The 24,860-nt window shown below is 38.1% G+C and overlaps 1 protein-coding gene across 3 annotated transcripts in view; it reads right to left on the bottom strand.

Annotated features, from left to right (window-relative positions):
- The window catches only part of Inpp4b (inositol polyphosphate-4-phosphatase, type II, 105kDa), a 353,691-nt gene that overhangs the window by 41,648 nt on the left and 287,183 nt on the right, over positions 1-24,860 (bottom strand). For all 3 annotated transcript variants that reach the window (XM_005400857.2, XM_005400855.1, XM_005400858.2), the window contains 2 exons: positions 8,056-8,168; positions 4,523-4,677 (listed from right to left, as the gene is read on the bottom strand). In XM_005400857.2, coding sequence (XP_005400914.1) covers positions 4,523-4,677; positions 8,056-8,168 — 268 coding nt within the window. The remainder of the gene's footprint in view (positions 1-4,522; positions 4,678-8,055; positions 8,169-24,860) is intronic.

Below are 24,860 nucleotides of genomic sequence, written 5' to 3'. Positions count from 1 at the left end.
CTTTCTTTCTTTCTCTTTTTCTTTCATTCTCTCTCTTTTTCTTTGTCTCTCTTTCCCTTCCTTCCTTCCTTCTTTCCTCTATGGTTCTAATGGTTAATGAATGTTGAGAATCACTGCTTTGATCTTACAGTATAGGCAATCCCCAAAAACACTGGCATAGTGTGATCTATCCAAATGACTTGCTAGCCTTCTAATATCAAGGGCTCCTTTGCCATTTAAATCAAGCAGTTATAACTAGAGGCCTGTACCATGAGGAAATGTCATAGCTCCTGAGGTGAAGGAACACAGGAAAATGAATCCCCTACACCACTGGAGCTCATTACAGGGAGGGGATCACTGAATGGGCAGTCAGACGAAGCTTTGGTTAATGCTTTTCATCCACAACCATAGAGAATTTGAAGTTGTTACTTAGATTACCACAATGTAATAGAAAACATTTCACATAGATGAGGATAAATTAAAATCAGGAATATAGCAATAAAAGGACAACCTTGGGGAATTAAAAAAAATCCAGAGAAAATAGCCTACAGAGCAACTGGAGTAATTCAAAGGTAAAATAAACTGCAACTGATATTGAGTAAAATGACAAATTAGAGTAAATTCAAAACTAACTTTTTAAAAGCCACCTTTATGACACTGATTTTTTAAAAACCAGGGCTATACTGCCAGCCTTTAAAATTTTAGACCCTTGGGTCCTACTCAGATCTTCTCAATTATAATCCATGAGGGAGCTCAACATGGGTAGTTCAAACCATCTTCAGAAGTGGTTCTGATGTGGATTTTAAGGCCATTCTCTGGATGGCAGGACTTCCCAGAGGGAGAGTAAGCAGCTGAGCAAACCTTGGCAAAACTAGAAAACTGGAAAATACTGTCCCCAACCACTTGGTGGTTGACCGGAGTCAAGCAACAACTCGAGAAGATTTTATTTATAAAGCACCACGTCAAGAGTGGTAAGAACCAGCAGTGCCTGTGGGATTTTGCCTGGTGCTACTCTACTGACTCGCAGCTCCCTTCAGTGCAGTTCCGTCAAGGGTGGGGCGGACGGTGGAAACCACAGTTTCATGACCCAATTTGAAATGGAAAGTGGAAAAAGCCACTCACAAGCACTGTCAGAAGCCTTAGTGTTGTTGGAGACAAATAATGCAGACAGCCCATTTTGCATCTAGCCTGGGGTGACAGTTCCAATTTGCCTGCTCTCCAAAGCAGTGGGGGAGGGGAGGGAGCAGAAATTCAACAAGGAAGTCATGAAAAGGTGAAAGCCACTAAACTCCCACACACCACTGGGTGACATGGGTGGCTTGCAGGGGCTTGGTGGAAAAACAGTGAAAGGCAGGGTAGGCTTGAATACTCTGGAACCTCAGTATGTTTCCAACCCGTCCACAGACACATCAGCAGAGGCTGGAAACCATATTGGATTCAGTAGCTTGACAACAAATATGAGTCATCAGTGACTGGGTACCAGGCTGCTCACACAGAGGATCACTCTAGGAAGTAAAAACAAAACTCTACTCTTAGGACATGATTAAAAACACAATTTTTAAAAGGATGAGTGAGTTATAAAGAAGCAGAAAAGTTATAAAGAAGTTACAGAAAAGCAGAGAGGAGAAGAAAGCATTGCTCTGTGGACTCCATCATTTCTTCAACCCCCCATTTAATCTTACTCGGTGAGACACCATGCTTGTCTAGATGCAATCATGACCATGGCAGAGAAGGTGGAAATCAGAGTTTGTATTCCACTCACAGAGACAGAGTGTGTTTTTATGCCTCAGGCTTTTGGCAGACTTCTCTGATTTTGCAAACACTCTCAAATTTCTGTAAGTATATGCTTTTTTGAAAATGCCTTCTATTTTAACTAATAGTTTTGAAGTAATTAAATACATTGCCAAATAATTCCGAGTGATATTAATTCATTCCACTTGGTGTAAATAACATTGAAGCATAACTAGAGAACTGTCACTAGGCAGGTGCTAATATGTAGTCTCTGCCAAAAATCTCCACAGCCCTGTTTCATTATCTATAAAGTGAAATTCTTAACAGGATTCCTTGAGCTCAAATTCCATAGTTATTTGCAAGGGCATGCAAAAGTACACGCTAACATTAAAAATGTTTATAAGAAACCTATCCAGGCTTACATTAATGGATGCAGTCTTCTTATAAATAGCACAGCATCTGTAAACACATGCATATTTCTAAAGTGCTATTTAAAGAGGTTCTTTCTTAAGTAGGTAAACAAAACGTTACATTTCAAACTCTATTTACAAGAGTTGCCAGAACCCTTTAATAGATGGTACTGAAGTCAAACCTATGTCACAGTGTACTCACAAACATAAAAATACAAAGGTCATGATCACCTAGATTTTATCGTACCTGTAAGATCAGAAGGCTAACTTTATGAAAGCTGGCATTGTATTATCTATCAAATATTAACTTACTATATTGTTCTAATCATGTACATACATCAGTTCATTTAATCCTCCAGACAGGCCTTGGAAGTGACTACTATGGTCATGGTCGTTTAATAGGTGAGAGAACTGAGAGCACCAAGAGGTGATTCACTTGCCTAAGGCACTAACATGCAATAAGCTCTTAATTTCTTTATGGCTAGTAAGAGGCAGATAGCTTGACAAACTGAGCTCAGCTGGCTACAAATTCCCCCTTCTGACCTACTTTGCTATGCTGCCACGGTCTATTGAATCTCCACATTTCTATTTTCAGGAAGAATACCCAAAGAGGGGCATGACGACACTTATTCTTTTTAAATGTCTCATTTTCTTGAAATATGTACACGCATACAGAGACATTCTCATGTAAGGTTTATGCATCCAACATGTGAGGATAACTTTGACAAATTTGAAATTTGACCAAAAAGAAGATGTAATTACCAAAGTAATAGAAATATAGAATTGAAGGGAATTAGTGTTTTTAGGTTAAATTTCTAACACCTTATTTTTTAACAATTCCAAGAAAAACATCCATAAATAATATGTTGTGAGCAGATGTGTTGCATATGCAATGTTGATTCTGAAGGATCACATCCAATGCCAAAATGTGTGACTTTGTGGTTTAATGTATGTGCAACAGATACGCCCTAGATTTCCTCATATGGAGAACTACATTCTAACTTAAGGGGAGCTTCCTCAGCTTGAATAAACAGGTAAGAAGTTCATGCTCCCAGTAAATTTTTTTGTTTGTTTGTTTGTTTTTCGAGTACCTGGAATCGAACTCACGACCTTGCACTTGCCAAGCAGGCGCTGTGCCACTGAGCTAAATCCCCACCCCCATGGTCCCAGTAATTTGTGAGGTAAATGACTTTAGTTCCAAAGTGACCCTGGCCTATTGTATTGTGCTGTCTCACTACCCTCCTCAAGCACCTTTGTTCCTTTTGATTTGTATTCTTCTTCTGCACTTTAGAAGATTTTGTACTCAGATTCAGATTTATTTTTTTCTGTTAGTGCTGAGAGATTATTTTTGAGAGAAATGTCTATACCAACCAAATATGAATAATATGGCTGAGATGTTCATGTCAGGCCTCTAAAACATCCTTATTCACTTATGAAAAAATTATGACAGCGCTCCATTGCACAATGAAAATGCCAAGAGATGTGCAATGGTGTAAAATAGAGGACTTCAGAAACCGCTCACTAGTGGAGAAACATACGGGCATAGAACAAGCGCAGGCAAGCGTCAGCGTCTCTGCTGAAAGACTGCAGCCGTGCAAAGAGGGCCCTAATGCCATGCCAGATAAGCCACAACCCCTGCAAGTGCACGCAGCACCGTCCTCTCTGGGAACCCCGGCCTGCCTCACACTTCCTGGTATGCTCCTGAGCCGGTCTTTGTAGCAAGGAGACAATTCACTTAACTTTTAAATTAACATGTGTCCTTGCTGATAGACATTGTGAATAAGGCACTTTTTCCTTTCCATTACAGCTTAGTCTTGAGATTTAATTACTGTGGAAATGAATCCAGACACATGACTCGGGGCACAGCATTTTAAATGTTGGCTGTAACAATATTAATTCTCTATTTTAGAGTATCAGTGTCATTCTATCTTTACAATGAGTAATGAGAAAATAATGCTAGGAAGGAGGTTGCCCACTGTGACTGCAGATTATGCGGGTCATAGGAAGGGGACACTAGTTGCAATTTGGAAAGGCTTTGTCTGAATATTGATGTAGTTTTATTTTGTACATTCTCATAGCCACTTATGTGTCAAGAAAATATGTGCACCAAGTGTTAGATATGAAATGTTCAGAGCCTTTTAACTTTAGCTAGTAAGCTAATGAGCTAAAACAGTATGGCCTCTATGTACACTATTATATGCCTGCATGTCCGTGTTCCCTTTTATTACCTGAAATGAGTAGGATGAATACTAAAATTACTTTATCTCTCATGCCATGAGCTATAAACCACGGAAATACAGTGAAGTTACTAATTATTTAGACCTCCAGTAAGACATTTGTTCAAAGAAACAAAAATCTCAACATGAACTTGACATAAGAGAGACCTTAAGATGGTGGAATACCTTCTCATACAGTCCAGCGCTCGGATGAAGAAATCCTTGTGCAGCTGGTGCTCGTCCCTCAAGATGGAGCACTGTTCCAGCGTCACCGACATGGATGTCCTGTCTTTGGCACTTTTACAGCAGGTGAAGCGAATACCATTTAGTTTGCGACAAATCTGAGAGACAGGTAGGAAAACAGTTCATTGTGTATTAATATATGTGCGTTACTTATACATCAGCTTCCTCCAAATACTTCCAGGGTCTCACATCAACTATGACTTCCGGTTCAGTTCCAGTTATGAAAGTCAATTGGTTCTAGCAGCACTATAAATTGTAGAAAAGTTTACCTTTTCATTTCAGGGTAAGACTTGGAAGACTTGGAAGGGAGAGACTTAATTTGTTTAGCACTTGGTACATATGGTAGGAGTCTGTTGAGCTGTTGAAGCCATGGGACATGGGAAACGTCTAGCAGAGAAGACAATGATACCCCAGAGAGAGAATGGTCTGTAGTACTGATGATGACAATCACAACTTATTGGTAGGATCGATAACTTCATTAAGAAAAGAGAAAGCCTGATGTCGTGTGAACTGGGCAGTTCCTTTAAATCTTAAGTAGCTAACATCATGACATTTTACTTTTAAGAAACCTGTTGGAAACTTGGCTTTATGTTATAATATTTTAGGCATGGACATGGCGTAAGATGAGAAAACCTATTGGCAATATGAGGATACAACAAATGGCCACCAATCTTTATATATCTACTGTGTGTCAGGCACCAACTATCAAATTTTATATAGATGTTCCCTTGTAATGAGCTTCATATGAACCCTAGAGGAAGGTATAATGATACAGATGAGGGAACTTCAGTTCAGATAGTTTAAGTAACTTGCACACAACAGAGCAGAACCAGAGTACAGGTATGGTGTGCTTACATCCAAGGACCAAATCTTTAAACTGTTATTTTAGCTTCCCTCTATACAATTCCTTCTTTTTATTAGTACAATTTCAATTTTCAAGTGCTATTCCAACTTGTTATTCCAATATTCTCTTGTTTCATGGCTTCATGATTAGTAGGTGAATTATTCCACTCCTTTCCCTTCCACCCCAGGATAGATTCCTGATATAGGATGCTACTAATAGCTACCTGCAGCATCAACAATGCTAAACAACGTGCATTTAAAATAAATTAAGTATGATGCGATAAAAGTCTACTTTATTATCAGCCACCAAAAGACCTTAAAAGTTACCTGTTTTGAGCAGAGAATGATATAGTTTTTATCAAGGGTTTTTTGTTTTTACCAGATTTTAATTGTGATTCTGATACTATACTAGGATTTATATGCCCCTATTAGTTTAGGCCTTTATACTTTCTAATTCCAATAAAAATGACTACAGAAATACAAGGGTACTATTTCACTACCTAATCTTATTTTCATTTAGAAAATTCTACTCCTTTCAAATAAACAGAAATTCACAGTTTAAAAGCTTGACTACGTCCATGGTAATAAACTAGAACTTAATAGATGCCTTCTAAGATATGATTTTTAGAAAGAATTCATATTCTTTAAAATTTCTTCTTTTTATAATATATAGCTTTCCCCTTTAAGATAGTGTTCCAAACTTAAAGTAAAGTAAAGGCAGGAGCAATTTCATCTCACTGAAGAAATGGGGTCTGAATTTCTGTATGTGTACACCTCTAGAACTGTACAAGCTTGATATAGCATGCTGGATTAGCATCTTGCTGCTTTATGTTCTCACTTTTATCATTTACATTAAATTGAGATAAAACCAAGTAGCTTTATGTTTCCATTTGAATGCAAAATACTAACACAAGCAATATTCCATTAAATATGATTTAAAGAAAAGAAGAAAAAGGGACAGATATAAAGACTTGTTGAAAATTTGTAGATGGAATTTGTATATTTCTTCATTTTGAGAGTATTGTTTAGTTTCTTTGTTTACAAATGGGATCTTGAAACTGAGATATTAGCCTATAGAAATATATAATGGATTATAATTGATAATGATATCCAATTTTAAGTTGCATAGAAGTCATGTATGATTAGTATACCCATTCCAAGAAATATTTCAGAAATACATGGGATTTATGGGAAAATTTATATTCAGCCAAATGGAAAAATAAACATAATATAAAATATAAATTAGTATTTGCTTGTATGAGTCCTTGGCATTACCTTAATGCTATCATGTTATTAGAAAAACAGAGCTGGGCGTGGTGGGCATGCCTGTAATCCCAGCACTGAAGAGGCTGAGGCAGGAGGACTGTTGCAAGTTCAAGACCAGCCTGGACTACAAAGTGAGCTCAAGGCCAGCCTGAACTGCATAATGAGACCCTGACTCAAAAAGACAAAAAAAAAAAAAAAAAAAAGTAAACAGAAAAAATAACTTACATTCTGCCAAGTGAGAATTACCAAACATAGTATTCACTGAAGACCCAGAAGCAGCCACACTGGGGAAGAATGCTTACAAGTGGCCTTTACTTTATGGGTTATGACGTTCAATACGACCGGTGTAAATGAGCTGCCTGAAAACAACAGTGACCTTGATGATCTTCCCTGGGACTCCAAAGGCATGAAGGGAAACTACAGCAGCTTTCTTTGGCTTCCCTCTTCCTAAATTATTTAAAACAATCTCACGGTAAAATATCTTTTCTTTCTCCCAGAGGAGAATAAGTACTATTGGATCATGATCGAGCCACTGGCAGTCAAGAAGTCTGTTTTCGATGCTTCTGATAAGACTACAGTCGAAGCTTGCTTAACCTAAAGCCCAAAATTATGAGCAGCACTGCAGAAACCACAAATATGGCATACATCAGCGATCACTCCAGTGTGTCTCTCCCAATGGAAGGATGCTTTCCTAAAGAAAGATCTTTGGGTCTGAAGTTTTAATACAATTCATAAATTTCATGAGTTATGCCCCATGGTTGTCAGAAAAGAGTTTTAAAATACATGCATAATTCTCTCTCTTTTTACAGAAATCTACAGTGGGGAAATAGACAGATCTTCCACCCTAAGGGTGCCATTAAGTGAGAGAGAATCATACAAAATATAGCTCATTACCCCGAGATCAATCCATCAGTAATAAATTCTATGCCAATATCTAAATTAACAAACACATTTACAAGCTCATTAACTGAACAATATGTCCAGAAGCCTTATTGAAGCTGGGAGTCAGAGATCTGATAACCACATTCTGTTGAAACCATATGTCTCTAATCCTGGGTGATACAGAAAACCGACACAGCACCCTGCCATGCCAAGAAAATCATAGCTAATTCATTTTAACCTCAGACTGACAAATATATCAGATTTGTAGGAGTAGTCAAGAAGCAAGATTCTTTCTTGGTGAGTGTCTTTTCCTCTTCTGTATGCGTTTGCCTACTGATGGGGCTACCAACAAGAGTGACAATGCCTCCTTCCCTGGGTAATGGGAATGACATCTGCTAACTCAAAGTGCAGAGGCTGGACCCTGCCTAACTGACAACCAACAGTGCATGCCGTGATGGAAAAGGAGATTTGACACGAGAGCTCACCGTTGCAGCCAGCCACATGATTTCTACATTCTTTCTTTTTTTGGCTTGGACATTTTGGTGAAGGTTTTCTAGTAATCCTTTTAGATCATTTTGTTCTTGAAACTGTGAAATGTCTGAAGGTGGGGGTAAGAAGGAGAAAAACATGAAACAATGTTAGCATTACGCTACCCATGTAGTTTTTGTCAATATATCTGCAAATGCAACTTTCAAAACAACAAACGTCCTCTGGAGCAGAGAGTATCTGAGGATAATATTAATCCTTCCAGCTTTATTCTTTATTTGCAAATATACTTCAGCTTCCCCCATTCCTGTGCTATGTAACTATGGTAATGTCAATTGGTCATACTTTTTCTACAAACAAAGAAAATATTTGCAATGAAGATGACGGCTGCTGTTTCACTTTTACAATAGCTTAATATAGAGATGTCATGCCACATAACCTTTTTTTTGCCACTGAGTAGCGAGTTTGAATCAAAAGAATATATTAAATTGAACATCTCAGGGGCAAGAGAAATCTGAAAGTTCAATTTCAAAGCATGAAGTCAGTGTCTATACAGCAAGTTCCCTCAACCCTGACATTGTTTATTTTAAATCAAATGGTTATTTGTTGGGGCAAGATAGTGTCCCTTATATAATTTTTAGCAGCATTCCTCTATTCTATCATTTAGGGGAGAGAAGTATCCATTCACTGTGACAATAAAAAATATACTTCTGCCAAAAAATTTATCTATCTATCTATCTATCTATCTATCTATCATCTATCTATCTATCTATCATCTATCTATCTATTTAACATCTATCTATCATCTATCATCTATCTAACATCTATCTATCTATCTATCTATCTATCTATATCTGCACATTTTCAAAAGTTCTCTGACACAAAGTATCTCTCCTGATTGAGAACCACTACTGTAAAGTGACATAGGTATGACAAGGGAAAAGGAAGTACCCAAGGCAAAGGCTAATGATATAACCAGCTTAGCAAATAGGAAATGACACTGGTTGTTCAGATCCTTACACATGAATAACTAAACAGTGGGTAATAAATGGCATTCACTTCGTAATAAACCCTTAGGCTATGAGTAATTATGACACACATGTGCCTAAGACTAGGTAAGGTGGGTTTCAAGGTCAGAAACACAGTGCTGTAAAAAGAAAGGCATTTGAGAAGAGTGGTGGGTTAGTGCTTCATAGTACAAAAAGCTATTTTTGAATTCACACACTGAAGTAGAAGAATTTCTGAGAGATTTGAATGAGGTTTAAACTAATGCACAAGATAACCACAACCACATCTAGTTTACCCAGTTATGCTGAAGAAATGGGTTGTATAATCTTCATTCACAGCATATGCAAAAAACCCACAAATTTGTTTTGATTTTTTTAACTCTTCCTTAGACAAAGGATTTCTATTTAGAGCATATAAAGAATTAAAACAAATCAGACCCTCAAAATTCAAAGACTCAATGCAACAATGGGCATCTGAGATGAATACACATTTCTCAGATTAAGACACACAAATCTGTTTTAATAGCAAGGGGACTATGCATTTTCTGAATTTGTATCACCATTCATTAGCAAACATTTTTGAATAGTTTTTTATAACAGCTACAGAGAATAGAGGAAATGAACTATATTAGCAGGGTATACTTTTCATAGAAGTGGTTGGCAAAGTGGAAATGCTCTTTGAAAGCACCTGTATATCATCTGGGATTTCATGAGGGCTGAATAAAGTTCAGTACAACTGAAATATATGGGCTTTGTTAGGGAGGTGGGATGCAAAATATTCATGTAAAATTTATGCATAATTCTACTATATTAGTTTCTAAAAGGTATAACTTGGAAAGGTCAGATCTTTACTATGTAACAGATGGTTCTCATAAGAAATAGAGAGAGGTCTGGCTAAAAATCATCATGTCTTGGAGGTAGGTGACTCTAATACACAGGAATTTTAACAGGACACAGCCCAAAGACAAAGGAAAGGAGGCTTTTAAGAGAGTTATAAAACCAGCCCAGGACTTTGCAACTTATCAAAGAAGGTAAGGACAAAAATAGTGTGTTTAAATTTATCCGCATAGCAGGTGAGGAGTAAAGGTCCACAATCACTGCTCTTAATGTTGATAGACGGTAACCAAAACAAACCTAGAGTAATCTGCATATTAGAATTATAAGGATCCATTAAAAATTATGGACAAGTATATCCTTAACATTATTGAAAGGAGAAATTGGTCAGATGACTGAAGTAATTTATTCCTGTGACATTGTGCGTGTGTGCGTGTGTGTGTGTGTGTGTGTGTGTGTTCACATATTCATACGTTGACCTCTTTCTGTAAGCATGTACAGGCAGAGAAAGACATTGGTTTAGGTCACTGTTAGGTTTTAGTATTTAACATAATTTTTGATTGTCTTTTTATATCACTTAAAATAATGAAATCCTTGTAAAGAGCAATAGAGAACATAGTATATATACGCTAAAAGAAAACCCCTAAATTCTTATGATGTAAAGACATTTGAAATAGCTTCAGACTAGTAAGGTGGGACAAATATTGAAGCCATTGTTAAGTGCAGGAAATTGTATTATGGCTATGATGTAAGTGAAGATGTCAGGTCCAAGGAGAGAGGTGGGCAGAATAGCTGGTGTGGAAGGGAGAATAGCAAAGACAATGCACCGTGGCTTCTTCCAGCATTAGAAGCCACATTAGCCAAGTCTTTGTGGGGACACATGAGACCTAAACTATAGGCTTCCAAGAGGATGATGGGACTGTGACTCTACCTCTCTCGCTTTCTCCTGCCAGGGGCCAAGATGTAATGTTTTGTTTTTTTTTTCTACCATGCACACCCGCCTCCCCACCCCATGTTGTGCGTGCTGTCTCATCACATGCACAAAGCCTGACTCTTGACTGGAAACTCCGAGCGTGAACTGAAAAATAAGTGGAATATCTCAGGAATTTTGTTATCACAAAGTGAAACAAACACAGTGTGTCAGTTTGGGGGATATTTGGCAAGGGGAACAATATCATACAGGACACATATTTTATAAGATTATTTATAATAGTCACCCAAAGAATGCTATACAAAAGAGTGCAGGGAATCTATCCACACACTAAGACCAAGGAAACTAGCCGAGGGCCTGGACCCCATGGAAATGTTCTGCATGAGTCCAGCTGAAGGCCTAGAGCTCATAACAGTGCCTCCCACAATTCCAGCTGGAGGCCTAGAGCCCATAACAATTTCTCATGCAGGGTTGTTTCACGGATCTGTGCTGGGAAGCCCCAAAGGTCAGTGGTGGAATCTAGGAAGTCTGTGCCAGCAGGATGAAGGATCTGTGCTAGCAGGCTGAGGGATCTGCACTGGGGCCAGGAAGCAATGTGCAAAGCAAGAACCAGAGCTTCCCTGAAAAGTACCACAGCCATTCTCAGCAACAGTGAGGTCCTGATCTCCTCCAACGGTAAAGACAGCTGAGTTCCCATCAGGAAAGCCAATGTGGCAAACTTCTCGTGGAGACTGGCAGTGTACCATCTTCCCTTCCAGAGCCAGGAAGCAATGCTCAAAATGAGGACCAGAGCTCCCCCAAAGTGAACTGGAGCTATTCTCAGTGCCAACAAGGTCCCAAGCTCCTTGGAGAATGAAAACAACCAATTTCATCAGGAAAGCCAGAGTGACAAGCTCCTCCAACAGAACCAACAGCTCCTTACAGCTTCCACCAGCTCCCAACAGCCTCCTTCTTCTTCTCCAGTTCTGCCTCTTATGCTGCTGGCAACAATCCCCATGTGGGCCTCCCACACCCAGCACCATGATTACTCAGTTCAGCTGGGGGTTATAAGTTGACCACCAGTTGTCAGTCCAGCACACACAGTGTTTAAGTGATTTTCTTCATATGTTTCATGGTCATAGGAAGAGTCAAGCCTGAGGCTGACTCTCCCAACCTCTGTATCACTAATGTCTTTCAAATCTGTGTTGGTGTTTTCACAAGTAGTTGTTGATGTTACAGACAGTTCTAGTATTAGGAGAACAGACTGACTTCTTTTGAATGCTGGGACTCCAACACATGGCAAAATATTTATCAAAATAACTTAATTTCCTGTTGACACACAAATTCTTTAAACAGCTAGCTGAAAACAGACTAACAGGCTACTAAATAGAAATCAAACAAATGGCCATGCTTTCCTCTCTCCCACCACATAAAGACAGTGCTTAGAACAGACACACAGGTCTCACACACCGCTCCCCCTCTGCATGACACATTTCTTAGAAGGAAGTTGTTTCAATATTCCTCAAAATTTCAAGACACTATTTCTAGTTCTATAACAACAAAGCTTGCTTTATTCAGAGCACATGGCTGTCAACTCAACACGTCAGCTGTTGCCAGGTTTTTTCAACGTGGTAAAAATTCTGCAGACCACAGAAATCCAAGTCTGGCTTAGGAAAAGAGCATTATTAGTAATGACTGGCTTGAAAATAGCTGAGGCTTTCAAATGTACTGATAAACTCCTGAGGTAGCAGGGCTGATTGATCTAAGATTCCAAGATGTGGTGATAGACACAATGACAGAAAGATGTAATGATAGATAAATAGAAATAGATGATGTATCAGTTGAAAATAGTGGCGTACACAGAATAGAGATTGGTGTTAGATTTTCATCATCTCTTCTCAAATATTGCGAACAGGTCATATTTTTTGATACTCATTTCTCTTTTGTTTTTGTTTTTTTAATTTTTAAATTTTTTTTTATTTTAAAGAGAGTAGTACATGAGAAACAAACAAAGAATAGAACAGTAGCAGCCTACCAGTATCATGAACATAAACAGTCCAAAGCAAAAACATTCGAAGTGATACAGGGTCTCAAGACAAAATAGTACAAATCAACAGTGGTTGTTACGTTGCACACCACTATCCTCAACTACATTGCTCAGATTACTCATTTCTCTTTTGGTACTCTAAGTCCTAATTTTTGATACTCATCCCTGTATCATTCTAACACTTGAATTTATTGCAGTTGAATCTCCATATAAATATCTGTAAGTGCATTATTTTTCTTTTCAGAGTTCAAGAAAGGAAAGAGAGGAAGGTTGCATACAGGATGGTTCTTTGCATTGTTTATATTAAATGGCAAAAAATCACATGTAAATATTCATAAAGGGAATGGACAAACTGGTATGTATTCATTCAGTGTAATATACTGTGATAGGTAAAATGAATACCTGAGTATCACATGCATCAGCATAAGTATGTCACAAAAATCACACTGAAAAGAAATGAAAATTACAGTAAAAAATTCCTACCAGATAACAGTAATAATATAGTTAATGTACAAAACTATCATGTTTTTATGAATGCACATAAAGAGAAAAATATAATTTGAGAATAAATATATGAGAAAGTAAAACAACAAATGAAAGACGCTAATTTTCTCAGAGCAGGGCAGGCACGGAGTAAGAAGTTAGGGCTTTTACTGTATCCATAAATATTTATTTCCTACAAAAATTCTGCAGCTGGGAAACAGAGTCCCAAATGTTTGTTATTGATGGTTTGTTATTTTCTATTTGAAACATTCATAATTCTCTTAAAAGAAGGCATTAAGTAAAAATTCCAGGAATATAACTTTTAATACAAACTGTAGTGTGCATTGATGTGTGTTTTTGGCCTAGTTGCTTGACCTTTGTCCCTATTTCCTCAACTGCAAAATGAGGACAGTAACCCCGTCCTATTTCATGGACATGTAGTGGAAAACGATTAATCAAGTCATTGTAGAAAAGGTTACATTGTTAAATTTTGTGTGAACTCTAGGAAACAGAGGGGAGAATGCCTCAGTCTTAGGAATGAGTTACAGCCTCAGATGGGAAGCATCCTTCCTCAGGCAAACGGTGAAATCCATCCCAGGTAGGACCCATTCTCTTCCCCTCACTTATAGCAAACACTCACCATTCCTCACTGGAACAGATTAACCAAATGGAGAGTCACTCTTTTGTACTTATTTTCTATGTGTTTTGTCAAAAGCTATTTCTTCAACGTCAAGAATATGTATGACATGGATTTGAATCAAAAGCAGGGTGTTAATGAGTAAGCACAATGGGACCAGGACTTCGCAGCTGACTGGGCTGTGATACTGATGATGTCCATGCTGTGACTTCATTCCCTGTGGCCAAATGACTTTACCCTTACAGCCAGAAAGGGTTTCAAAGCAAAAAGGGTATCCTGGCTGCCTTCCTGGTACCAAACCCACTCATTCCCTGCAGAGTAATAGACACAGGGTTCACACGGAATCAATCACACCCTCAGTCTTAAATGAATAGGTATCAGCTTGAAATGGAGACTAGTTCAGGGATGGTCATGATCTAAGCAAATCCAGTCTTAACCCTGGCATTGGCACCTGTTTCAGGAGTACGTAGTGCTCTATGCAGGAAGCTCCTCATCTCTTTGGTTGAGTGAGGAGATTGCTCAGGACTGCCATCACTTAGACATTCTGGAAGTAGACAGAGAATAGGGTCCATACCCTAACAGTAGCACAGTGATAAAATGGGGGTGGGGGGGCTCTTGAGCCACTAGACCAACCCTCTTTTCAAACTTGCTTAACTGTTGGACATTTCAATTATGTTAATTAATCAACTATATTTATTTATTGTTCAAACCAGTTCAAGGGAGGGTCGCCGTCACTTGGAACCAAAAGTACTGTAAGGAAGATAAATGATTAGGTATACTTTTTTCTGTTTCAAAGGGAGTGGTAAATGAGACACAAAGAAACAAAAAATAGAACAATAGCTGCATACCAGTATCACACACATAGGTATACATTTTTAACTTTGACCTACCATACTGCAAATGTGTACTCTTGAATTGGAGGGGAGAAAGGACAGAGAAGATTATTTCAGACAGCAGTGAATCAATCGCTTCTGCAATGACTATTTTAAAATACGGTTCCCCCATTCTTTGGCTCTTTTTTTGCAGGGACATGGAGTCCAAGTCCCCTCACCTTGACTATGAGTCAGTTTGGAACCGTCTTGACTAATATCGTGTGGCAGAGATGATGCCGTGTAACTTCTGAGGTCAGTTCAGATGTGAATATGTAGCTCCTGCCTGATTATTTGCTTGGACTTTGGTGTTTGTATGCTTCCTTTGATATATCATTTATATGAACTCATCTGCTACAGTGGAAGAAGGCCAGCCCACTTGGAGGGTCCTTTATGTGCACTAGTTAACAGTCACAGGTAAACCCCTCCTCTGAGGAAAACTGGCCCTGGTGCCAGAATGTGAGTACATAAACCTCCGAATGACTCCAGTCCTCAGCCATTCAAAGGGCCCCAGACCCTCTTCTTCATACCTGAGGTCACAGATAAAAAGAAGAGAGACAACTCAGCCCTACTTTCTCTGTATTACTCCTTTAACCCACATAATCTGAACATAAATAAAATGATTCTGATTTTGATTAAATAAACTTGAAATAGTTTGTTACCTGGCTACATATAGCTAGAGTACACACACACACACACACACACACACACAAACTGAGTAGGACCTGTACTTCTAAGTATCAGACATTAACCTATGAGGATAATGCTCTCACAGTTCACTCTGGTTAGCTTTATATTCAGTAATACCAAATCTTTTCTTTAATTAACCTGAAACAATAATAGTAAATTGCACTAGTCACCATACAAAACAATTATGTGCAAGCCTTTGTTATGTCTTAAAATTCAAATTGTGTTCTTTGGAGATTGTAAAATCTTGTAAAATATAAAAAGACAACACCTCACTAAAACCAATCTTACTTAAATTGTATTTAACATTTATAAAGGAGGCAATATATATAATAGATGAATTTCAAAATCTCAAACAATCAGAGCTGAATATTTTTGAACTCTGTAATTTCAGCATTTCCCCTTAAATGAATTTCAAGATTCATCACTGATAGCAGCAGACAAAACAAACTTTAACAATAATTGTTAAAATATACTCAAAGCATTGCATTGTAAGCTCTTTGAACTTCCCTTACTCCATGTTACACTTGGGAAGTCAAGATATATGATAAGTAAGAATAAGAAGAAAATGATAACATGTCTTATTTTTTAAATAAATTATTCATAATTCAATTTCCAAATCTCCAAATATTTTAAAGTCATGACAAAGGTCTGGGAGATGCTGTTTTCCCCTGAAAATAAGACTTAACCAGAACATCATCAGCCGTGAAATCTAGATACCAAAAATGCCACCCCGAGTGCGCCTATCCGTGCCTCACCTACCTTACAGAGCGGCCACCAAGCAAGAGCTCTCTGATGGCAGCGAAAGCAAAGGCAGCCTGACTGGGGCTGGCATTTCTGATCTCTAGTTTTTCAGGCTGATTATTTGCCAGTTGGGTCTTATTTCGGGGAAACCAGAATAGGTCGAGTTAAATAGCTGTGCAGCACCTGAATTCTAGTCTCAAGTTGCTTGCTATAGTTTAATGCACTGTGATAGCGCTGAGTGGGGAAAGCAGACTTGACGCTAAGGAAAAGCTTTGCATGAACACTCAGTTCAGTCTTTCTGGAAACCAGGTTGAATTTTACAACTGTTTTTGGCTATTTTAAAGTGACCTTAGCTCTGGCAGTAAAGGGGGATGACTGGCATCTTTTTTCTCAGGCCAACTTCCAAGTTTTTGCATTATCGCCCAAGGACAGCAATAACAAAGAAAGGCCTACTGAGAGCACACAGAAGTCTGAGAACGAGAGGAAGCATACATTTTTCACAGTTCTGGTAAAGAAGGAATGCAGATTTGGAGGTGACTTTGATCCTCCTCTCCCCACCCTGTGGAAGGGCCAGACCGCTGGGGAAGTACACTAAGGTCAAAGGCCGGCACGGAGAGGCAGATGCACAACAGGGCTTTCTGCGGAAGAGAAGGACCGCCCGCTCCCATGCCCCTACTTTTTCTGACAGCACGGAAGGAAATGAATGTCCAACTGTGAGAATGAGAAGCAAGGAAAGGGGAGATGAGATGGTTGAGAAACTCCTAAGCATTCTAATAATAGTCGTGGTCTCTGGTTTATCTCTTGAGGATCCACAGGCAAGCAACAATGACATCTTGAATATTTGTTACCATACTGAATAAAAAATCTCCTATTAGGAAAGGCAAAAGATGAGGTGAAAGAGAGAAAGAGAGTTACAGGAACGAAACGGCTCTGAAAGGCTCCAAAGTGAAAGGGATAGAAGTAAGGTCTACCTTTTGCTCCATTACCATTGTTCCTTTTGATTTGAAGTTGCCTCTTGTTTGGTAATCTGAGACACTCATATATTTACAGTTCACTAAGGGCAACACAATTAATTAATTTACTAGTGTTCTTACATTGCTGTTCTTTTCACATTTACCTCATAAAGATAACATCCAACTTTCTCCTTTAACTGGCTCCCAAAGAGAGTTTCACTTTTCTGGAGTTTCGTGATGCAGAATTGTACAAACAAAAAAAGAAACACTGATGGAAGTAACAATGAACTGCAAAATACAGGCCTTTGTGTTTCTGATTTTGAGAAGAGTGGAATGGTAAATAGATACTTGAGAGCACTATGTTAAGTAGCTGAGTGAATTCGAGAAGGAAAAAGAGGATTTAATAGGTTGCTAAGGTGAACTAATAAGTTGATAGTTGTTTCCTCTTTGAAGTTTCATTAAATGTTGCCACAAATTTTAAGTCATCTTTTAATTGATTGGTTAGTCTGTGCATTGGATATGACATTATGATAAAATTGATTCATAAGATATTCTGAAATTAATTCAGGTCAAATTAGATACTTACTCCCAAAAGGAAAGACGAATGTGGAAATGTTAGTACTCACCTTATCCTTCACAGTGAGACCAAAGATCTCACGGTGATGTTTCAAAACTTATCAATAGGGGAGTTCCAAAAAAAAGTTATTTCTTATAAAGTCTCATGGAATTAGTTACATGAGAAAAGTCAGTGAAGTAATATAAATTTGAAGGAGTATAGACAAATAGGGAAGGGAAGAGGGTCTTGAATAGAGATGCGAACTGTACAGAGGACTTTACAATCAAGTTGAAGTGGATCAATCGCTTGGTTTCTTTGCACACAAGAGAATTATACCTCAAAGTACACCACAATCGTTACCTTATCCAGCTCACTAACATTCATAAGTGTCATGTGACTTCATTTCGTGACAGAAACTGACAGTGGAAATATTAGCTTCCTTTCCCTGGTGAGATAATGGTAGAATGCACTCTGAAGTACAAAGTTTATATACGTATTAATTCTTCTAATTTGTCTGACAAAGAAATGCGGGCATTCAAAACATCAAGTGACTCACCTAAGTGAGCTTTCAAGTAAATTTATGTCTCCTGATTTCATGCCATCATGTGCTGACTTACAGTACTGGTACACTGGGAGGTCAGCTAGTCTTTGATGTGCAACGAAATCTGGGATACAAAACGTAGACATTCTAAAGAAAGGAGGGCCTCTGAGGAAAGCAAAGAATAAAGAAAATATAGAAATAAAGGACAGAAATCTAAGTCTGTAGTGGATTTAGAACAGGGATAACCCCCCAAAAGATTTGATGGATCTAAGTTATGACAATCACTAAATAACATAAAAGTTGCAGAGATAAATACCTAGTTGGCCAAGCAGGTGGTCATTTGTATATGTATATGTGTGTCTACATTTGTCGATCACAGTGTTATCTGTACATCATGCTCCAATACAGAAAATCAAGATTTAATAGTTTTGTATAACTTGTTCTTTCAAAATGGCACAGAAGTGCTTCATGAGACAGTGGTTTAAAAACATCGCTTAGCTTTGCATACATTAATAGAATATTGAAAACTTCAAGAATTACATCAGAGTTTCTTCAGTAATGTATTAAAATAAATTCATAGTTATAATTATATAAAAAATTAAAACAAAATAAAATCAGTGCTAGAAATATTCAAATATTTTAAAATCTACAATTTTAAATTCAGGTTAGAAACTTCTAGGCAACAGAGGGAGCACAATGGTGTAAGAGTGAAAAGAACATTCAACTGGGAGCTGTTCCAAAGGCGGGCACAAAATATAGCTCCTGTTGTCCTACTAGCTGGGTGCGGAAGCTTAACAAAACCTATGCGGGATCCCAAGACCCTCTTTGCAAATTATAGGACTGGAATAGATCAGTATGTTTTTTTTTTCCTTCTTGAAACAGAGTTTCACTATGCAATTCAGGCTGGCCTTGAACTCAAAGTGATCCTCCTGCTTGAGCCTCCTGAGTGCTGGAAATACAGGTGTGCTCCACCATATCCAGCTATAGGTGAGTATTTTTAAATTATGGCTTGTGTAATAATTATTTAGCAAAATACTAGTAAGAGTTTTATATAATTGGTCATGATCTCCCAATGCAAAAAATTATTTTAAAAAATTTAAAGGTTTAGATTATAGACAGGGTTTGGCAAATAATGACACGTAGGCTAAGGCCAATCAGTTCTCTGTATTTGTGAATGCCGCATTATTGGATCTCAGCCATGTCTATGGTATACATATCGGTTATGACTTATTTTACATCACAGTGGCCTGACTAGTTGTGATCTACAAACCTGTATTATGTGCTTTTTGATCCTTTAAAGAATGAGGTTTTGAACAGTGCTGTAGACCTCAGAAATTTCAACATGATGATTAAAATTCTAAAATAATTTGATGATAGAATTTTTTGTCATTCAATAATTATTAACAGGAGCAGTATTCCTTCAAACACTATACGCCAGATTATTTCTAGGATTCAGTAGTATTCTACTGTTCTCTGATTCTTTAAAACACCCAACTAGGGCTGAGGATATGGCTCAGTGGCGAGGCTGTTGCCTAGCATTCATGAGCCCCTGGTACAAAAGCAAAATAAAACAAAACAAAACCACAACTAAATGACCTAACTCATCCCACCCATTTTTATATTCACTTACTCTTATGCAATAGAAATCATGTGTCAAACAATGTGTTTGGAATTTCATACATAAAGTCAACAAATTCCAAGGACTCCCATCCTGCTGGAGTTCATATTCTGGGTGAGGAGCTCTTTCAAGCTCACTGTTTGCTAGGTGATGATAGATGCTATGGAAAACAATGAAAGAGAGAGACAGGAGATGACAGTTTAAAAAAGAATGGTCAAGAAAGGCTGTACTGAGAAAGTGACATTCAGGCAGAGACTTAAAGGAGATGACATCCACAAGGGCTGAACGCATTTAAGGCAGAGGAAACAGCTGTTTGACAAGCTCTCAGACACAACAGGAGGTCAGTGTGGGCGAAGTGGAGCCACTGAGCAAGACAGAGGTGAGAGGGAACCAAAGGGTTAGCAGGACAAACTGTATGAGGCATTATAAGTGCCTTTAAGAATCTAGGACTTTATTGTGAAAAAAGAAGAGGATGACAGAAAGAGTTTGTGAAGTGTGATCATACATTAAAGGCTCTCCCTGCTGATGTGATAATAAATGAGTGAGAAGAAAACAATGCGACCCGGAGAAGGCGATCGCACCAATCTAGGAAAGTGGTAAGAAATGTTTACAAAAGGTAAGTGGATGCAGAGGGACAGAACTGTTGACATTTCTTGTAAAAGTAGAGCCAGTGAATGCTTTTGATGGGGTAGAATGAGGTAAGGGGTGAAAGGGTCAAGGATAATTTCACTTTTTCCCTGACACAAATAAAAGCTGGAATTGATATAAATGTAGACATAAAAGATTGTAGCTGGAGCATTTTTTAAAGCACATGTCAGGAACCAAGCAGGACAGATGAGTAAAGGAAGACAGATGGATCAGACATGAAGACATGGAGGTCAATAGTTAACAGACGGATTTAGAGCAATGAGGCTGGGTTCACCAAGAGGGCAGGGTAGGCGTCCATGCCCGGACTGCTGGGACACTGCACCATTCAGAGAAAGAGGGATCTGCAGTGCAGACTGAGAAGAAGCTCCCAGACAGTAGCATCAGTCACAGAAAACGGGGTGCTCTGGAACCCAAGGGAATAGGAAGGGAACAAATAACCATGTCAAACCTATTACTAGATCAAGGCGCACGAGGACAACAAGCGGAACACTGGGTTGAATGTGTACAAATCCCAACAAAAACAGTTGCAATGAAGTTACATGAATCAAAGCCTGGCTAGGATCAACTTAGGAGAAAAATTAGTGTAGAAAAATTGGAGTCAGCTAGTACACTTCGAATGCCACTTTTATCTTCTCTTTTTGGGACATTTTCAACTTTGAGGTTATCATTAAACTTTAATTTGTTCACAATACAGATACCATACAATGTGGTTATTATGATATGTATATTACGGATACAATTTTTTTCTATACTGCCAATCCCTTTTAATATTTTTGCATATCCATATGATGCCAGACTTGTGGCTAATAGGTAAAAAACTACTTAGTCATCTGAATGTTTCTAAATATACATATGTTTGAAACAAAATAAGCAATATATGTGGGTGACTAGCTGGATTTTTCATTTGTATATTTGGAGATCCATATAGTGTCAAAGTTGAGATATCTACAAAAGTATCAGTAGTAAGTTGATTGTTTCATTTCTTAATTTAGAATACCCGTTGGAAAGATTTTCACATGTTCCTTTAAGAAAAATATCTATATTTTATTTTATCTCTAGGTTGTTAAAATTTTTTAAATCGATAATATTTGGATTATTCTTTGATCTTATAAAACTTGGACATTTTCCTTAGCATGATATAATTAACTGAGGTAATATCATGCTGAGTAGAATCATCATTACATGTGACATATATCTTAGGTCAGTCAACTATAAATATCATTAAACAACAAATCAATACAAGATAAACAGTTTTAGCATACCAGAAAATTTCATTGTTTTACAACCTTGTGTAAAGTGTAAGGGAAATGCAAAATGAAAAAGTTATAATTTGCTAGCGAACTCTGTGACATCCTACATAGCTAAGCCTGGAAGTATCTATAAAACACAGAATACCAAACCTCACTTGTAGATATGGTTTCTTTGACATGACTCTTGTACAGGTAAAAGGTAAAGAGAGGGAATGGTGGGTTAAGACATAGTTTATTCTGTTCAGCTGTAGATTGGTTCTCTCGCTGCCTCTCATATGTGTGTGGGTCTATCTGTTCTCTATCAAAGAAAACCTCAAGTCCAAGCCTATTTGCTGCTCTCTGACTTTCAATTAAGTTTGGACAATGAGGACTCAGGGAGATTGAAGGACAAGAGGGAGAAGGGAGACAGCAAGCGTACATTTCCTCCAGACTGTTTCTGGTGTCTCTAGGAGTTGTCATCTATTCTCATGGCCTCAGTTCCAACTGGACAACTTTTCTGCCCAAGGTTCAAGCTCATAGTGCCCAGTTGCCACCAAGAATTTAGGTCCAGCTAGGTGGCCTCTGCTTTTGTCCTTTGGTGACACTACATTCAGCCTACTCAGAACCCAGGTTAGTAGCTAGTGTCCAACTCTGGGTGATTTCATCAACCTCAACTTAAGTTGCAAATCCCTACAATTCTGGTGTTCCAGAGCGAGGCCTCAGGAATGTAGCCACTGAGAATTTGGTATTACTTTTATTTTATCACAGGACAGTCTAGCTTAGGATAACCTGTCTAACACAGCTGCCCTCATCTACCTGATCCTGTGGGAGGGGAAACCCTTCTTTCACTGCTTGACTTCTTCCCTGAAATTTGTAGACAGTGAGAAGGAAGTAAAGAGAAAAGGGACATTTGGAAAAGAGACGAAGTGATAGGTGATGAGGGGATAGACTGTAAGAGTGCCTTGCGTTACCCACAGCTTTGAAACTCTGGACAGAATAAAAAGGTATGTTCTGAAGCCCTGTCTTGTAATGTTGAGAAGCTCTTCCAACAAGCCAGAAAAAGTCTTTGTGTAAATGTGAGTTGTTCAGAGGAAATCAAGTATTTTATGTGTGAGAATGGAACATATTTAATCTATCACAGGACATCTCTTCACTGATGAGAAATGTTCAGATTGTTTAAAGATCATTAGTGATATGTTGGGGTGTGTGTGTGTGTGTGTGTGTGTGTGTGTGTATCCTTTGAAATATATGTGCCTCAATCATTTCCTCACCTTATACATTTAAGTCATTTTAAGAGCCCAGTGAGGTCTGGGGAAACAAGCTCAAGGTGTGTGATGGTGAAGCTTGTCAATTTGGTTTGCTTGGAGCTGGCCCCGGATTGGTGGAGCATACTTCTGTCTGGGTGGATCAGGGGGATGTGGACCTTGAGGTGAGTATCTCGTCTTTCACCTTCTCCTCTCTGCCACAGTTCTACTGTTCTGCTTCTTGGTCTCCATGAACTGAGCAGCTTTGCTCTGCCACCTGCTCTGCTATGTTATTCATGTCCTCAGCCAACCGGGTACTGAATCTCCCAAGACAATGAGCCAAATGAAACTAGACTTCCTTTAAGTAGTGGGTAGTGTGCATTTTGTCTCAGCAGTGGGAAAAGTAATATAGAAACAGTGGTAGTTTCTGATGATAGAGAGCTCTGAAAATCAGGAACAAGAAATACACAAAAGACGCACATTAAAACCACGGTGGAAGTGAGGTATACTTTTTGTGTCAACATGTGTGGACTCTATGAAGTGGACAGGTATTCAGATGTGCCCTTTCTATGTATGGACCATTGCCCAGCTAGACAGGACATATAGCCAGTGCCATCAGCATGGATTCATCCAAATATTTTCTGGTCTGTGACAAAGCTCATTAGATTATCATAGCTGAAGGAAAGCTCTTAATTTGTATTGTTTACAGAGCAAATGTAGCACAACTCTGTTGGGTGTGTATACCAGCTATATACCAGGAACTCATGCTCTTCAGATGACTGCATCCATTTAGAATAAAAGAAATGTGCTACTACGTGCGATGCCTCCATGGCACTAGGCAGTAGAGTGAGTGTAACAACAGGACATGCTACAGGAGTTAGTCAAAGCCTAGTGCGGATCTTTTTCATGTTACAAATATTGTAGTGAATTTTCTGTTTTTCAGCAACATTCTTACGTATATCAGTTTGTAATTTTATTTTGCATACAGCACAGTTCTGAAAGATGTCTCAGCAGATCTATTTTTTCATCCCCTTTGGAAACAAACTCTAGTTCTTTTATTCAGGAAAGCATTATCTTGTTTGGGAAAAAATCACTTTTAATTTATTATTGAGTTCTGTCTTCTGTTTGAAAAACTTGCTGCATTTTCAAAGGCTGCATGGCAATATTTAAAAAGGCAAATTAGGCAGTAAGAGTGTGTTGTCCAACACTTTGATCTATAATATCCAACTTTAGTTAGTCCATGTTTTACTTACACTTAAGCTCTTCTTTTTCATCTACTCTGTTAAATTCTCTTATTTGAAGTTTTATTTGTCCCAACAGAGTCCTGTTATTTTCTGTAAATTTCAAGTCATTTTACATTCTATATTTATTAAAAATTTCTAATTTTATCCTGACCTAAACCAATTTTGTTCTATTGATCTATTTTTTTAAATGAAAGCTAAAATAAAATGAAATACTAAAAACAGAAAATGCTAACTAAGGGGTTAGGGGGTGTAACAGTGGTAGAGCACCTGTCCAGCATGTGTGAACCCCCAGGCTGGGGGAAAAAAAAAAAGAAAAAAGAAAAACAGAATAAAAGCTCACTGAAAGTATAAGTTCCAAGGACACAAATTATTCTCACCTGAGTAAGCTGAACTTTGCTCACAGTTCCATAAAACTAAGCATTAGATTTTTTATATGCACATAAAACTTGCACAAATTATATTTAAGACATATATTTTAATAATTATGTTAAAAGAAGTAAACAGGGAGAGCCATGGTTGATCTCATTTTTAAAGTTTAAAAGTAGATGTAAGT

Source organism: Chinchilla lanigera, unplaced genomic scaffold (genome assembly GCF_000276665.1).
Source record: "Chinchilla lanigera isolate Chin_1 unplaced genomic scaffold, ChiLan1.0 scaffold00070, whole genome shotgun sequence".
NCBI lineage: Eukaryota > Metazoa > Chordata > Mammalia > Rodentia > Chinchillidae > Chinchilla > Chinchilla lanigera.
Note: the sequence above shows the minus strand (reverse complement) of the source record. Positions and strands in the feature narration are given on the sequence as shown.